The sequence below is a fragment of the Salvelinus alpinus genome, chromosome 7 (assembly GCF_045679555.1).
Source record: "Salvelinus alpinus chromosome 7, SLU_Salpinus.1, whole genome shotgun sequence".
NCBI lineage: Eukaryota > Metazoa > Chordata > Actinopteri > Salmoniformes > Salmonidae > Salvelinus > Salvelinus alpinus.
The window spans coordinates 53,999,938-54,016,143 of NC_092092.1; the positions used below are offsets into that span (position 1 = coordinate 53,999,938).

General features: G+C 44.4%; 1 protein-coding gene across 1 annotated transcript; it reads left to right on the plus strand.

Moving 5' to 3' along the window:
- The first annotated feature begins 439 nt into the window (after positions 1-439).
- Positions 440-15,348, plus strand: LOC139581193 (calcium-binding protein 2-like). Its single transcript, XM_071410690.1, has 7 exons — positions 440-552; positions 1,104-1,409; positions 11,671-11,701; positions 11,825-11,959; positions 12,409-12,518; positions 12,699-12,846; positions 13,338-15,348. Exons 1-7 carry the CDS (start codon positions 466-468, stop codon positions 13,361-13,363), a joined length of 843 nt encoding a protein of 280 aa, XP_071266791.1. The 5' UTR covers positions 440-465; the 3' UTR covers positions 13,364-15,348.
- Positions 15,349-16,206: the final 858 nt, after the last annotated feature.

The following is a 16,206-nucleotide window of genomic DNA, read 5'->3' on the forward strand; positions in this document are numbered from 1 at the left end:
AGAGCCACGCGCTAGCATCCACTGAACAGGGGGATAGATGGAGACCGGGGGAAAAGGGGAAGAGAATAGGGGAGGGAAATCGAGGAAGTAAAAAACGGTGGGCGATTCTATTTAGAAAGAGTAAGCAATTTTTTTCTGATTTTAAACTTTGGAGAGAGGTCTATAGCATTGGATGGATAAGAAAGCAAGTCAAGGCAGGAATTAGAACTAGTAAATATAGAACTAATCAAGTCAGTTTGAGGTATCTCTAAAATAAATCCACTAGGAAAACTAGAGAGGAGAGGGAGGGAGGGAGGGAGATAGATAGATAGATAGATAGATAGATAGATAGATAGATAGATAGATAGATAGATAGATAGATAGATAGATAGATAGATAGATAGATAGATAGATAGATAGATAGATAGAGGGAGGGAGGGAGGGAGGGGGAGCAAGAGAGTGAGCGTGTAAGCAAACGACACCGAGATGTTCATGATCATTCAGAAGGATTCTTCCGCCGGAGGAGGCGTTACAGAAGGGATGAGCACGCCGCAGGAGAAAACTGCAAAACAGGTGTGTGTGTGTGTGTGTGTGTGTTTGTTTTCGTGAATGCTTCATTTACAGTTAATTACACAATGTTTTTAGAATGTGGCTGATATATTAATTATGCTGTGTCATTTCTCTCTACCTCTAATAAACAAACTTAGATGTTTTAGCGTCTTTTTGTTTTTCTGATTATATTATGTGCCTATATGTCTGTTTGTGTGTGTGTGTGAGGGGCTCACTGCTGTGTATTAGGGGGAGTTGAGGGTAAGAAGATGGGAGGACTGATATATAATGAGGCGGGGGTAGGGACTTTGTTTCAGGTATATGAAACCAGGAAATCTTAAGGGTTTCGTCAGAGGTTATGGGATGAAATAATTTTGGGGAGTATTTAACCCGTGAATTTAACCTCAAACACGAATGTTTTCATTATTCCATCACTCTTCATTATTCAATATGAAATAACATCTTATCAGTTTAATAGTTTTTATGAAACTTTAGTATGGAATTTGACTCCGCTCCTGACTATCAGTATCAATGTGGCTCTAAAGAATCTTTCACCCTGTACTTTCCCCACACAGGTAAAAGCAGCGATCAGTAAGAAGGTCCAGAAACAGCAGAATAAGCAGAGGAGGCGGTCCAGTGAGCAGAGTGGAGTCTCTGAGGTCTCAGCGGCTGGAGTCAAGCCCCCCCATGGTATGAGGTACAGACAGAACTCCACCCCCTTCCCCGTGACAGCGAGAGACAAAGAGAGGGGTACAGGGGACGAAGAGGAGGATCTGGATGTGGAGGGCAAGGTGGCAGATATGATGAGGTCGGGTGGTCAGAAGCAGCAAGAGAAGGAGCCGATAGACCTGCTGCCTATAATGGACCCAGCTTTCGGACCGGTAAGAACCAGGATGACCTGGGATAGACCTGCTTTAGCCGTGTGTGTGAGTATCTGTGTGTGAGTATGTGTGTGTGTGTGTGTGTGTGTGTGTGTGTGTGTGTGTGTGTGTGTGTGTGTGTGTGTGTGTGTGTGTGTGTGTGTGTGTGTGTGTGTGTGTGTGTGTGTGTGTGTGTGTGTGTGTGTGTGTGTGTGTGTCCATCCATGCCCATCCATCAAGGCATGATTGAAATCTACCCAGGTCCCAATTGAAATTCTAAGCCCCCCTGCTTCAAATGTAAACGCTGACACTGTCCCAATACTCTACGGTAGCTGCTTATGCTATATCCTATGTCCCATGGTATTTTCTGACCTAAGCCATGCTAACTGGACAGTTTATAGTGTGTATTTTGTTTAGCGCTCATGCTAATAGTCAGACTGGACCTTGATCTAATGTTAGCCTTAATGCTAACAGAGTTGTGTGTCCCTATGTGTTCAGGGTTCATGTGGTAGCAGCATGAGGATTTAAGCTCCTTCGTTGCCATCCGCTACATTACGAAAGTGTAATCCGTAACAGATATCATGTTACGCCCCAGGACTTATGAACACCAAACAGTTCTCATTCCCACCCATTGTATCAGCGGCTAGCACCACCCACCCACACGATAAAAGCATGACACGACACACTATACAACACAACATCACAACATCTGCCCATGGCTTCAGAGACTTGGGGGAAGGAGAACCGTAGGTTTGCCCTCAGGGGTCCAGTTCTTCCTCCCTGCCCAGCCCTGCCTGCCCTGCCCTTCCTGCCATTCCCTGCCTGCCACATCCTGGCCTGCTCTCTACTCGGCACTGGTTCTGACTCACTGAGTTACTGCAGACTTCCTGTAGTCTGAAACATCAAAGAGGATGACTCACACCTAATAGTAAAGACTCATACACCATGATAGGTCAACTCATTGATTTTGTTGGAGAAAAGAGAGCTAGGGAAGATAAAGAGACCTAGGAAAGATAAAGAGACCTAGGAAAGATAAAGAGACCTAGGAAAGATAAAGAGAGCTACGAAATCAATGGAAATGGAAAATGGTAAAGAGGTCATTGGTTGTGGCAGTGAAGCAATATGGTGAGAGTTTGAGAGAGGGAGAGAAGCCGAAGGGTGGAGGAGAGGAGAGGAGAGGAGAGGAGAGGAGAGGAGAGGAGAGGAGAGGAGAGGAGAGGAGAGGAGAGGCTCATGTGGTGCTCAAACGGACAAAATCTATAAATGTCCAGTATGCTGGACACCCCCCTGCCCCTCATATAATCCATTTGTCATCCATTTACCGACAGCACACTAAGAATTGAGAACATGTGAGAACAGATTGGTGCTTGAATAAACATCCACATCCACACCTACATAAACAAAACAAGCTCACATACAAACACACAGTCTATATTTCCCCCTCAAATAGATACACAGTAATACAGTAATATCCATACTCATCCTCTCAAGTTTTCCCTCTTTTTGATCTTTCTACCAGTGGAGGCTGGTGGGAGGAGCTATAGGAGGACGGGCTCGTTGTAATGGCTGGAATGGAATAAATGGAATTAAGTCAAACATGTGGTTTCCGTTTGATACCGTTCCATTTATCCCATTACAGCCACAATGAGCCTGTCCTCCTATAGCTCCTCCCACCAGCCTCCACTGCTTTCTACTGTACCTTTTATTTTGTATCTTTCTCCTTCCTCCCTCTTCATCTTTCACAACATCTCCATCCTCCCTCTCTGTCTTTCACTCCCTCTCCATCCTCCCTCTCTGTCTTTCACTCCCTCTCCATCCTCCCTCTCTGTCTTTCACACCATCTCCATCCTCCCTCTTTGTCTTTCACACCATCTCCATCCTCCCTCTTCGTCTTTCACTCCCTCTCCATCTTTCACACCCTCTCCATCCTCCCTCTGTCTTTCACTCCCTCTCCATCCTCCCTCTCCATCTTTCACACCATCTCCATCCTCCCTCTTCGTCTTTCACTCCCTCTCCATCCTCCCTCTTCGTCTTTCACACCATCTCCATCCTCCCTCTTCGTCTTTCACACCCTCTCCATCCTCCCTCTCCGTCTTTCACTCCCTCTCCATCCTCCCTCTGTCTTTCACTCCCTCTCCGTCTTTCACTCCCTCTCCATCCTCCCTCTGTCTTTCACTCCCTCTCCATCCTCCCTCTGTCTTTCACTCCCTCTCCATCCTCCCTCTGTCTTTCACTCCCTCTCCATCCTCCCTCTGTCTTTCACTCCCTCTCCATCCTCCCTCTGTCTTTCACTCCCTCTCCATCCTCCCTCTGTCTTTCACTCCCTCTCCATCCTCCCTCTGTCTTTCACTCCCTCTCCGTCTTTCACTCCCTCTCCGTCCTCCCTCTCCATCTTTCACTCCCTCTCCATCCTCCCTCTCCATCTTTCACTCCCTCTCCATCCTCCCTCTGTCTTTCACTCCCTCTCTGTCTTTCACTCCCTCTCCATCCTCCCTCTTCGTCTTTCACACCCTCTCCATCCTCCCTCTTCGTCTTTCACACCCTCTCCATCCTCCCTCTTCGTCTTTCACACCCTCTCCATCCTCCCTCTTCGTCTTTCACTCCCTCTCCATCCCCCCTCTCCGTCTTTCACTCCCTCTCCATCCTCCCTCTCCGTCTTTCACTCCCTCTCCATCCCCCCTCTCCATCTTTCACTCCCTCTCCATCCTCCTTCTTCGTCTTTCACACCCTCTCCATCCTCCTTCTGTCTTTCACTCCCTCTCCATCCTCCCTCTGTCTTTCACTCCCTCTCCATCCTCCCTCTCCATCTTTCACACCATCTCCATCCCCCCTCTCCATCTTTCACTCCCTCTCCATCCTCCTTCTTCGTCTTTCACACCCTCTCCATCCTCCCTCTGTCTTTCACTCCCTCTCCATCCTCCTTCTTCGTCATTCACTCCCTCTCCATCCTCCCTCTCCATCTTTCACTCCCTCTCCTTCCTCCCTCTCCGTCTTTCACTCCCTCTCTCTCCATCCCCCCTCTCTGTCTTTCACTCCCTCTCCATCCTCCCTCTCCATCTTTCACTCCCTCTCTGTCTCACTCCCTCTCTCCCTCTCCATCTTTCACTCCCTCTCCGTCTTTCACTCCCCCTCCATCCTCCCTCTCCATCTTTCACTCCCTCTTCGTCTTTCACTCCCTCTCTCTCCATCCCCCTCTCCATCTTTCACTCCCTCTCCATCCTCCCTCTCAGTCTTTCACTCCCTCTCTATCCTCCCTCTCAGTCTTTCACTCCCTCTCCATCCTCCCTCTGTCTTTCACTCCCTCTCCATCCTCCCGCTGTCTTTCACTCCCTCTCCATCCTCCCTCTTCATCTTTCACACCCTCTCCATCCTCCCTCTTCGTCTTTCACTCCCTCTCCATCCTCTCTCTTCATCTTTCACACCCTCAACATCCTCCCTCTTCGTCTTTCACCCCCTCTCCATCCTCCCTCACTGTGTCTTTCACTTCCTCTCCATCCTCCCTCTTCATCTTTCACTTCCTCTCCATCCTCCCTCTTCATCTTTCACTCCCTCTCCATCCTCCCTCTTCATCTTTCACTCCCTCTCCATCCTCCCTCTCCGTCTTCCACTCCCTCTCCTTCCTCCCTCTCCGTCTTTCACTCCCTCTCCATCCTCCCTCTGTCTTTCACTCCCTCTCCATCCTCCCTCTGTCTTTCACGTCCTCTCCATCCTCCCTCTGTCATTCACTCCCTCTCCATCCTCCCTCTCAGTCTTTCACTTCCTCTCCATCCTCCCTCTGTCATTCACTCCCTCTCCATCCTCCCTCTCAGTCTTTCACTCCCTCTCCATCCTCCCTCTGTCTTTCACTCCCTCTCCTTCCTCACTTTTCCACTCTTTCTCTTTCTTCGTTTCTGATAGACAGGTTGAGTTACTGGATACTAGTGTCAGTATCTAAGACCTGATCAGAACACAATAGCGCAACATAATTACCTACACGCATATCGCCATAGTGACCAGAGTCTTACTTCCAGTCAAGGATTAGAGTAATGTTGCATGACGCATGTCTACCTGAGTCTGTCACAATATGTGTGTGTGTGTGTGTGTGTGTGTGTGTGTGTGTGTGCGTGTGTGTGAGTGAGATACCTGATAGAGATCAGATCATGTTGAGAACACACAGAACCAGAAACCCCAACAGTCACATGATTAATTGACACTATCAATACTTAAATAACAATTAGATAGATAATCAATCTTGGGCATTGGTTGTATCAGTGACTAGTCCCCAAATCCAATTTGATTTGTCACGTTGTAAACAACAGGTGTAGACTAACAGTGAAATGGTTACTTACAGGTTCTTTCCCAACAGTGCAGAGTGAAATATAAAAAATATAATGGAAATAGTGACACGAGGAATAATACACAGTGAATAATGAATAACAGTAATCCTGGGGTTTAGCCCTGGGTCCTGATTAACCCTCAGTACTAGACCCAACCTCTTAGGCAATAACTCTATCATGTCTAGGAGATAGATGCAGTTACTGGTCCTTCTGCAACCACTGGTCTCTGTCCAATGAGAGAGACTCATCACTTGAACTGGGACCAAATGCTGTTTACTAACTAGGCCGGCTAAGAGTTTGAATGAAGCACCATATTGGCATAATCTTTGATGTGTGTGTGTGTGTGTGTGTGTGTGTGTGTGTGTGTGTGTGGTATATAAATAGCATTCTTAGCAGGATATATTCCATGAACACTTAAAGATGAGGGGATTACCAGCTTTAATTTGGCTTTAAATTCTGCAAAATACTTAAGGGATAAGTACTGTACAATATTTTGGACAGAAGCTGCTCTCTAGTGGTAATAAACTGACACTGCAGCATAGAACTGACCTCAATATGTCCCTGACTAGGCACCCTATCACTGCTCACGTAGAAATAAATGTGATTGATTGATGCATGTAATTGATTGGTACATTTAATTGTAATTAGAGTGAGTGTGTCAGCGCAAAAACAAAAAAAAGCAATACTTCGATACGAAGCCTATACTTGTTAGAGTTAGACACTAGTACTTGCTGAGGATTTATCCAAAATGTTCATTTGGTCTAAGCCCAAATCTGTCCCCAAAAGAGGCACAGTGGTCAGTTGATCTCGTAACAGACATCTGTCACCCAGTCAATCTTAGCACTCTGACTTCTTATCTACTACTATCACCATACCTCCGGGTTTGTGTGGCCGTGGAAGAGAGAGCGAGAGAGAGAGAGGGAGAGGGTCATAGGGAGTGGAAAGGAACATTACCAATCTACAGTACTGTATAACCAAATATTGAATGAATATTTGGCAGAATTTGAAGCCAAGTTACAATCGGATAATCCTCGCCTTCGAGTGTTCACGGAATGTCACATAATGTATATCCCACTGTTGTAAAACACATGCACATACACACATTACCAAATAGCCTGGAAGTTGCCAAAGTAGTTAGTTCACAGCTGTGCGTCATACCAAGTCCCAGCTGGAGGAACAGGCCTATCCTGGAGTTCACCCCTCTGTTGACCTCTGCCCTGACCTCTGAGGGTATGGAACTCTCTGGATAGTGGTTGGGTCCCGCTAAGCACCAATGGGCATAGATCTGGCTTAACTTTTGCCAGTCCTAAGCTTATCCATATGGGGGTGAAACACAAATCTGACCTTTGCCTTAGCCTTCTACCCAAAACCTGAGGTTCATCAGAAGGACAATGGCATAGAACGGTATGCATTTGTTTTAAGATGTACAAAGTCAAGCTATAGTATGTTAACATCTCGCTCCTCGCTCCTTATACAGCATGTCATTCCCATCACTTGTCATAGTATGTATTTAGTCATGTGAGTCAGTGTTGTGGCACAGAAACCCAGTTGAGGTCTTGTCCTGGAGTGTCTGATATTATGGCTGGTGTCCATGTTTTAGAGCATTAGAGCCTCTGTAATGTTGTTATCGTGCACCAATCAGAGAGAATACTACATTTGACATCCTATGATAGCCTCTGAAGCCTTTATCAATGCTAAAACAGACCAATCAGAACAGTCTACTGTGATGCATGTATTTAGTTTGGATACGGTTAACACACACACACAAACACACATGCAGTTAAAGGTGTGTGTGTAATTCTAACACACGCACACACACATCCAATGGTAGCCCACGACCGCAGCTTCCAGGCTGTTTGAGCATCTGTTTCACTCTTGGCTCTTTTCTTCCTCGTTCATTTTCTCTTTCTTTTGCTTTCTCTCTGTTTTGTTCTCTTATGGCTTTCTCATTGCTTTTCATCCCTTGACCAGTTTCATTTCCTCTTTCCTTGTCACTCGGGGAAATGTCCGTCCTTGTCTCTCCATCACTCCTCCACTTTACCTTCTCACCATCTCTTTTCATCTTGCATCACCCCTGTCTCCACCCTGGACTCAATTTCTTCTTCCCCTCAATCTCCTTACTCTATCCGTTTCTCTTCTTACCCCTCCATCGCTCCCTTTAATCTGAAATGCAGGGAAAGGGATTAAATCCCTTGCGTTTGCCTCCTCTAATTCTCTCTCTCTCCCTCTCTCTCTCCGTCTGCCTCTCATCACCCTACGTATATGTAGTCATTTCTATGGTATAACAAGCCTTGCTCCAGGGAGAGCTAGAGGGGGAAAGATAGGGGGAGAGACAGAGGGGGAGAGAGAAAGGGAAGAGAGAGAGAGAGGAGAGAGAGAGAGAGGGAGAGAGAGAGAGAGAGATAAGGGATTAAAAGACGGGGTAAAATTGAGGGTAGGAGAGAGAGAGAGACAGAGTAATGCACACATGGACAAAATGTCATGCAGCTCTTTTCTGTCCAGACATAGAAGTGGGCTAGGTTTATGTTTGTTTATAGGCAACCCTAGTAATAAAAAAAAAACACATCAGGAGTTTCATCTCTGATATGAACATCACTCTTCAGACCACGATGGGTGATAGGATGTCCTGGACCCCACCTCAGAACTCCAACGTTGGGTGGGACCTTTAAAACTCCACTGACAGGGGTGGAGCGAGAGAGAAAGACAGAAAATAGAGTAAGAAGAAAAATATAAGCGAGAGGGAGGGACGAGAGAGGGAGGATAGAGTGTTACTTCACTTCGAGGATAGGGGATGGGGAATTGTACCAAGCCATCCATGAAAAACAAAATGAAAAAGGTAAGAGCAGTTCCATTTGCTTTTGCTTTTCCAAAGATATTGGGACGAGAGAAGTTTTTGCTCGCTTGCTTGCTATTTCCTTGCCTATGTGTTAATGCATGAAGTATCATGAAGATATTGACCAAATGTGGTTGCTCTGTATTTGCTCTCAATTTAGAGCAGGTCCTGTGTGTTTCTAAACAACTTTGCTATTGATCTAAAGGATTGTCACAACATTGATCTGAAACAATCGAACGTAATTCTTCTGAACAACTCCAGCAGAGACAATCTATGATGCTTCTTTTTCACCTATCTGCATAATGTTTCTGCATCTGCGGTATTGTACAATGGAGACCTTCCTTTGATTATCTCCAAGAAGGAGGAGTTCTTTATACTTGTGTTTTCTGAAAGGGCAGGCCCCGGGAACCAGATCAATGGTATCTGGTTTTATCAACTTAATACTCAAGTTACGTGTAGAGTCATTATTGACTAGACGTACTCTGTAAGTGTGTTATGTAACATTGTGCTAAGTCCCCGAGGTGAGCTGAGTGTCTGTGGCCTGAACACTTAGCAGAATGAACACCCCAATCCAACACTGAGCCAAGACTGAGCCTCGAAAAACAGAGCGAGAGAGAGAGGAAGAGAGACAGGGACCGGGACAGAGAGAGAGAGAGAGGGGAAGCATGGCTTCTTATAACCAATACACATACCGCCATGTAAACAGACAGAGAGTTTTACTTATTAGGCTGATGAGCCACTGGCTGATACGGTTTACCATGTAGACAGGCAGAGTTAAACTTCCTAAAAGAGAAGAGATTGCCAATCCTTTCCTGTACTGTGTGCTGTTGCAACATCTGATCTCCCTGAGGACTAGTGCTGTGGACAGCTGGCTGTCAGACCCCAGCAGACAGCGAGTGAAACAGAGTGTGAAACCAACGACTGTTGGGTTCACTAGTTCTGCATGATTCTGGTTCTAAGGGGGCCGTCGAGCCCCGGGGGAACAAGCGGGGAACAGGGGGCCAGGAGGGGCCACGGTCGGAGGGCGAGGAGGAATCGGGCGAGGACAAGGAGTTTAAGGCGCCCCTCTCTGCACTGGTCCAGAACTGCACCGTGTTACACAGCATCGTGGGCCCTGCCTGCATCTTCCTCAAACAGGGCTTTGCAAGCAGCCAGATCGTACGTACACGCACTAGTGAACACAGACACACTCATCACACGCACACATACACACTTACAAATGCATACTAAATCATTCACGCACACAACGCCACTAACACACACACATCATCATCATCATCGTTATGTCACTTCATTTTCACCACGTGATAGTCTCTCCACAATTAAGTTGTCATTTCACTTTCATAGCCATCATGGGACAACCAATCAAACTTGCTATATAAATGATATAGTGTAAAATAGTCTGAGAGGAGGCGAACCAAACCTTGATGTGGTTTGCGCACTGTGTACACCGAGTGTACAAAGCATTAGGAACACCTTCCTAATATTGAATTGTACCCCCTTTTGCCCTCAGAACAGATTCAATTCGTCGGGGAATGGACTCTACAAGGTGTTGAAAGCGTTCCACAGGGATGCTGGCTCGTGTTGACTCCAATGCTTGCCACAGTTGTGTCAAGTTGGCTGGATGTCCTTTGAGTGGTGGACCATTTTTGATATACATGGTAAACTGCTGAGCGTGAAAAACCCAGCAGCATTGCAGTTGTTGACACACTCAACCGTTGAGCCCGGCACATATTACCCTACCCTGTTCAAAGGCACTTACATCTTTTGTGTTGCCCATTCACCCTCTGAATGGCACACATAAATAATCCATGTCTCACTTGTCTCAAGGCTTAAAAATCATTATTTACCCTGACTCCTCCCCTTCATCTACACTGATTGAAGTGGATTTAACAAGTGACATCAATAAGGGATCATAGCTTTCACATTGATTCATGGAAAGAGCTGGTGTTCCTAATGTTTTGTTCACTCAGAGTAGATCATATACAGGGAGATTCCAAGAAGAACATCTGTAGTAAAGACTATAAAGAAAAATAGATCTACAGGGATTTTCTCTTCCTATATTTCTCTGCCATCAAAGCACTCAACATTACAACCCACCACACCGGAACAGGCATGACCTACAGTGTGTGTGTGGTTGCGCCGACAATGCACATTATGTGTACAAGGGTCTCACTCATACTAAACCTCCCAAATCTCCTAATCTCCAGCTGTTGCCAGGGGCAACCCTCCCTATGGTGATTTACGTTGACGTAAAAGTATTTTACCAGTTCCATAATACAAAAAATGTCTCCTACAATGTCATCTGTATATATTTAGATTCAGATATATTCCATCCTTTAGACGTAATGTACTAGATAGATATAGTATTTAGTCTGACTTTGCAGAGCATCCTGGTTTACTCTTTCTAATCATGTGTGTCTACTGGCCCGCTACAAATCACATGTACTGCCCTGCCTTAAAAAGTCTTCTCTTTCATCAAGGAAAACCAAACGGCAGACCTTCTGTCTGCTTTCCTCTCATCCTCCTTCTATCTTTGGCGAAATTCTCTCCCATGGTCTTTGTGATTGAAGTTCATTGTGCATTTCAGAATATCAGTGGTTGGACATTTGTGTTTGTCGATCTTTCGATTTTCATCTGTGCGCTTGACTGCGGTGTTTGTGTCAACATAAAGGCATGCGGCGTACGTTTGTCTGATCGTGGGCACGTGTGTAAACAGATTGTGTTATTGTCATAAGTCTTGTGTGTTTGTGATGTACATGTGTGAGTGTGTGGTGTGTGTGTGTGTGTGCGTACGTACGTACGTGTTTTTGGTTTTACTATTCTTGTGGGGAGCAGGAAAATTCAGACAGGTGGTGGGATTTCACCTCGTCACAAGGAAAAAGGCTATTTTAGGCTGAGGGGTTAAGTTTAGGGTTAGAGTTACAATAAAGATTAGAATTAGGGTTAGGTTTAGGGTTAGGAGTTACGGTTAGGGTTTTGGGGTTAAGTTTAGGGTTAGGTTAAGGAAAATAGCATTTTGAATGGGAACACTTTGTTTGGTCCCCACAAGGATAACAAAACAAGTGTGTGTGTGTGTGTTCATGTGCAACTACCAGTCTGCTTATGTGTGTCCCTCTGCTACCTCCGACAGGACAGGGACCTACGACCTGAGGAGATTGAAGGTAGATGACACCCCTCTATCTGACATAGTCATAATCAGACCATTACACGTGTTTCAGTGAAGATGATCCAATTCTTACCCTGTGCGTGCGCTTGCATGTCTGTGCCTGTGTGTTGCCACGCAGAGCTCCGCGAGGCGTTTCTGGAGTTTGATAAGAAGAAGAATGGCTACATCAGCTACAAGGACCTGGGAGAGTGCATGAGGACCATGGGCTACATGCCCACAGAGATGGAGCTCATCGAGCTGGGCCAGTCCATCTGTGAGTCTGACGTCATCATCAACATAAGACGGGGGAAACGCCACAGAATCATAGAATATCTGAAACTCTAGAGTGGTGTTATTACAACGATTGAGGGACCCAGGAAGCACGGAGTCAGTAGAGAAAGACATTAGCCGTATCCATATTGTAACTGTGAGTAATAGTAGTCGTGTTCCTGAGGGATCCCGGGTGGCGCAGCGGTCTAAGGCACTGCATCTCAGTGCAAGAGGCGTCACTACTGTACCTGGTTCGAATCCAGGCTGTATCACATCCGGCTGTGATTGGGAGTCCCATAGGGCGGCGCACAATTGGCCAAGCGTCGTCCAGGTTTGGCCGGGGTAGGCCGTCATTGTAAATAAGAATTAGTTTTTAACTGACTTGCCTAGTTAAATAAAGGTTTAATAAATAAAAAATTAAATATATATATATATGTTTTTTCTGGTCTGTAGGTGGGGGCAAACTAGACTTTGAGGACTTTGTGGAGCTGATGGGCCCAAAGATGCTGGCAGAGACAGCAGACATGATCGGAGTGAAAGAATTGAGAGACGCATTCAAGGAGGTCAGTGTTTCTCTCTCAGATTGTGTGGGCTCACAGCTGTCTGGTTGCTGTCTCTCTCAATGTGAGTAACTGTCACTATATCCTCTCTTCTCTCTCTGTCTCTCTCTCTCTGTCTCTCTCTCTTTGTCTTTGTCTCTGTCGCTCTTTCTCTGTCTCTTTCTGTCTCTTTCCCTCTCTCAGTTCGATACTAACGGTGATGGTCAGATCAGTATAATGGAGCTTAGGGAGGCCATGAAGAAACTGATGGGAGAACAGCTGACAAACAGAGAGATTGATGAGATCCTCCGGGACGTGGACCTCAACGGGGATGGACGGGTCAACTTTGAAGGTGTGTGTGGGTTGATTCTTCTATCCTTGTGGAGACCTAAAATCCCCATATTTTCCCACAAGGATAGTAAAACAAGGAAAATTCTCCCTCGTGGGGACATTTCCCACTTCCCCATGAGGACAAAACCTATTTTAAATGTAGGGGTTAGGTTTAGGGTTAGGGTTACAATTAGAGTTAGGATTAGAATTAGGGTTAGGGTAACTGTTTAGGGGTTAGGTTTGTGTTTGGATTAGAGTTAAGGTTAGGGTGAGGGTTAGGGCCAGGATTAAGGCCAGGATTAGGTTTAGAGTTAGGGAAATGGAAATTAATTTTAGGTCCCCACAAGGATAAAATAACATAATGTGTGTGTGTGTGTGTGTGTGTATGTGTGTGTGCGTGAAGTTTCAGTACTGATTTATGTTTGTCAGAAACAGTGGCTTCAGCTTTTTTGTTGGTTTGTGTATAGGATAATACTTTTTCCTCTTTCTGTCACGTTCTCTCTCTTTTCACAGAATTTGTTCGAATGATGTCACGCTGAGATAAACAGATGGAGTCGTTGTGTAACAACTGGAAACGGGACCACTACATTTGTAGTGAACATTCTTGCACCATGCTAATGACTGAGCATCGATTTTATAACGTTATTTTTGTTAAGCAACACTTATAACGTTCATTTTGTTAAGCAGCACTTAGAAAGTTATTTTTGTTAAGCAGCACTTATAACGTTCATTTTGTTAAGCAGCACTTACAACGTTATTTTTGTTAAGCAGCACTTACAGTAAATTGAGTGAACTAAGGTAGTTCTACAAATCTTATAACTCAAGATGTGACAAACGTGCGTAAAGGGAACAGGATTCAGATATTACGTAATTGTTTTAGCACTATCCACTCGGTAGTGGTGCGTGGGTAAAATCACCGGGGAAGCCAAGCAAAGCCATATTACAACCTATGTGTTGTGATAATTGCGTTGGTTGCTCTATAACCTGTTAGTTATATGGCTTCCCACCATGATATATAGGCCTAAGTCCGAGACAATATAGGCCTAAGTCCGAGACAATATAGGCCTAAGGCCAGTGAAGTCCACAAAGCATTTTGCATGTAACAAACAGTTACATTACCTACACCATGGTTAAGCAAATTAATGTTTCCGACATTTTCGGACTGCTAAACAACCACTGATTTAGAACCACAGAGAGTTACTGCAAGTTGAAAAGAAAACAGGAGCTGCCTCCACTATTCCAGCACCATTTAACTTCAACATTTCAACATCATCAAATCACCTCTGCTTAGTCTAATACAGTGACAACTAAAAGATACCAAAACAATTTAGTCCAATCAACGTAAGCTAAATATGATGTGGCTCTGATTTGTGTGTGTGTGTGTGTGTGTGTGTGTGTGTGTGTGTGTGTGTGCTCGCGCAAGTAGAAAAACCATGTAGACTCGCCCTACTTGTAGAGAAACGCCAATGACACTCTCCTCTTTGTAATGTTGCCTAAACGGTCTATGACTCTGTCATACAGTACACGCTTTTAGTTTTTGTTGTCCTAGGCTACCTGGCTACAATTCTTGCTCGCTAGCCTAACATCCTTTCATAGGCAACGATGCGCCAGGTCAGCTAGTTAACATTAGCCTACTACATCTAGCTACATATTGAACTTCCTATCAGACCAGGGGCACAATGTATGAATTTATGGTTGGATCAGAATCACTGTTATAATCATTTTTTGGCACACCAGGACCATTCACAGTTGAGCTCGTTTATCGAAACACTGATTGGTTCTAATTTATTTTAAAACATGTATCAAGGGAGGCCAAATGCTTGCTGGCTTCCCTTGCGGTCAACGCTACAGGCGGCAACAATGTCATACTCTTTTTGATCAGACAGCATCAGCTGGGCTACACCTAAGGAAAAGAGGGGCGCTGTTTCACTCTCTCAGATGCTTTCGTGAGATTCATTCAGCCTCTTGCGAATTGAGGGAGATTATGAAACAGAGAGACAAAAGACATAAAAATGTTTTTATTGGTAAGTGTTTTGGGGAAGCCTGGCTTCCCTTGGCATCCATGAGTACACACCACTCTATCAACTGAGCTTTTTAACTACCGCTCTTGATATGGTTCAATTAATCAATAAATCAGCACAATTTTTGGGTTTTCCAATTGCCGATGTCTTGATGCAAAGATTGAGATCATGTATAGTGTGCTCTGCTCACAACAAAAATTACAGAGAGCAATGTACAATACGGCAAATGTAGCAAAATGAGGAACGTGTGGTACTGTAAGTGCATGGGGGCCGCCATCTTTATACACCTCCGCTATAGGAATGAACATTGTTCGGTTGTAACATATCAAAATCCTAATGCATGGCTGTCATTATTATATCTTATCTTTTTTAAGTTTTTTGTTTTTTTTAAGTGAAAGTTTTTACTCTGTTTGTATGTGTGTTCAAGGGTTTAACCTTGTTTGTAAAATGTGATGGGTTTTTTTTCAAATAAAAAAATACTCTGTGTTGTTTCTATTGCTGTTTATATGTTATCTCAAATGTAATTATTTATATGACAGTTTTTGACTAATTAATTTATTGATGATAATTTTATCAAATGAGACACAATGTAAGACTAGGGGCGGCAGGTAGCCTAGTGGTTAGAGCGTTGGACTAGTAACTGAAAGGTTGCAAGATCGAATCCCCGAGCTGACAAGGTAAAAATCTGTCGTTCTGGCCCTGAACAAGGCAGTTAACCCACTGTTCCTAGGAAGTCATTGAAAATAAGAATTTGTTCTTAACTGACTTGCCTAGTTTAAAGACAAAGGGGGACAGGATTCTAGTTAATGATCCTTCATGTCTATGATAGATTCACTTTCTATGGTGAAACTAATCTTTTCCCAGAAAAGATTAGTTTCAACCAACTCGACTAAGCAATTTTATGAACTTCTGAACATGACAATCAGAAAGTATTCACACCCCTCAACTTTTTCCACATTTTGTTGTGTTACAAAGTGGGATTCAAATTGATTTAATAGTAATTTTTTTGTCAACGATCTACACAAAATACTCAAAGTGGAATCTAATACATCTTGATTATATTAGTATTCACACCCCTGAGTAAATACTTTGCAGCAATTACAGCTGTGAATCTTCCTGGGTAAGTCTCTAAGAGCTTTCCACACCTGGATTGTACAATATTTGCTGATTATTCTTTTCAAAATTCTTGAAGCTCTGTCAATTTGGTTTTTGATCATTGCTGGACAACCATTTTCAAGTTTTGCCTAGATTTTTAAGCAGATTTAAGTCAAAACTGTATCTCGGCCATTCAGGAAAATTCACTGTCTTCGTGGTAAGCAACTCCACTGTAGATTTCGCCTTGTGTTTTAGGTTATTGTCCT

Coding starts and splice junctions, on each gene's coding strand:
- LOC139581193 (XM_071410690.1), top strand. CDS start 466: ATGTTCATGATCATTCAGAAGGATTCTTCCGCCGGAGGAGGCGTTACA. Junction 1,410..11,670: donor TGGACCCAGCTTTCGGACCG/GTAAGAACCAGG, acceptor TACCTCCGACAG/GACAGGGACCTACGACCTGA. Junction 11,702..11,824: donor ACGACCTGAGGAGATTGAAG/GTAGATGACACC, acceptor GTTGCCACGCAG/AGCTCCGCGAGGCGTTTCTG.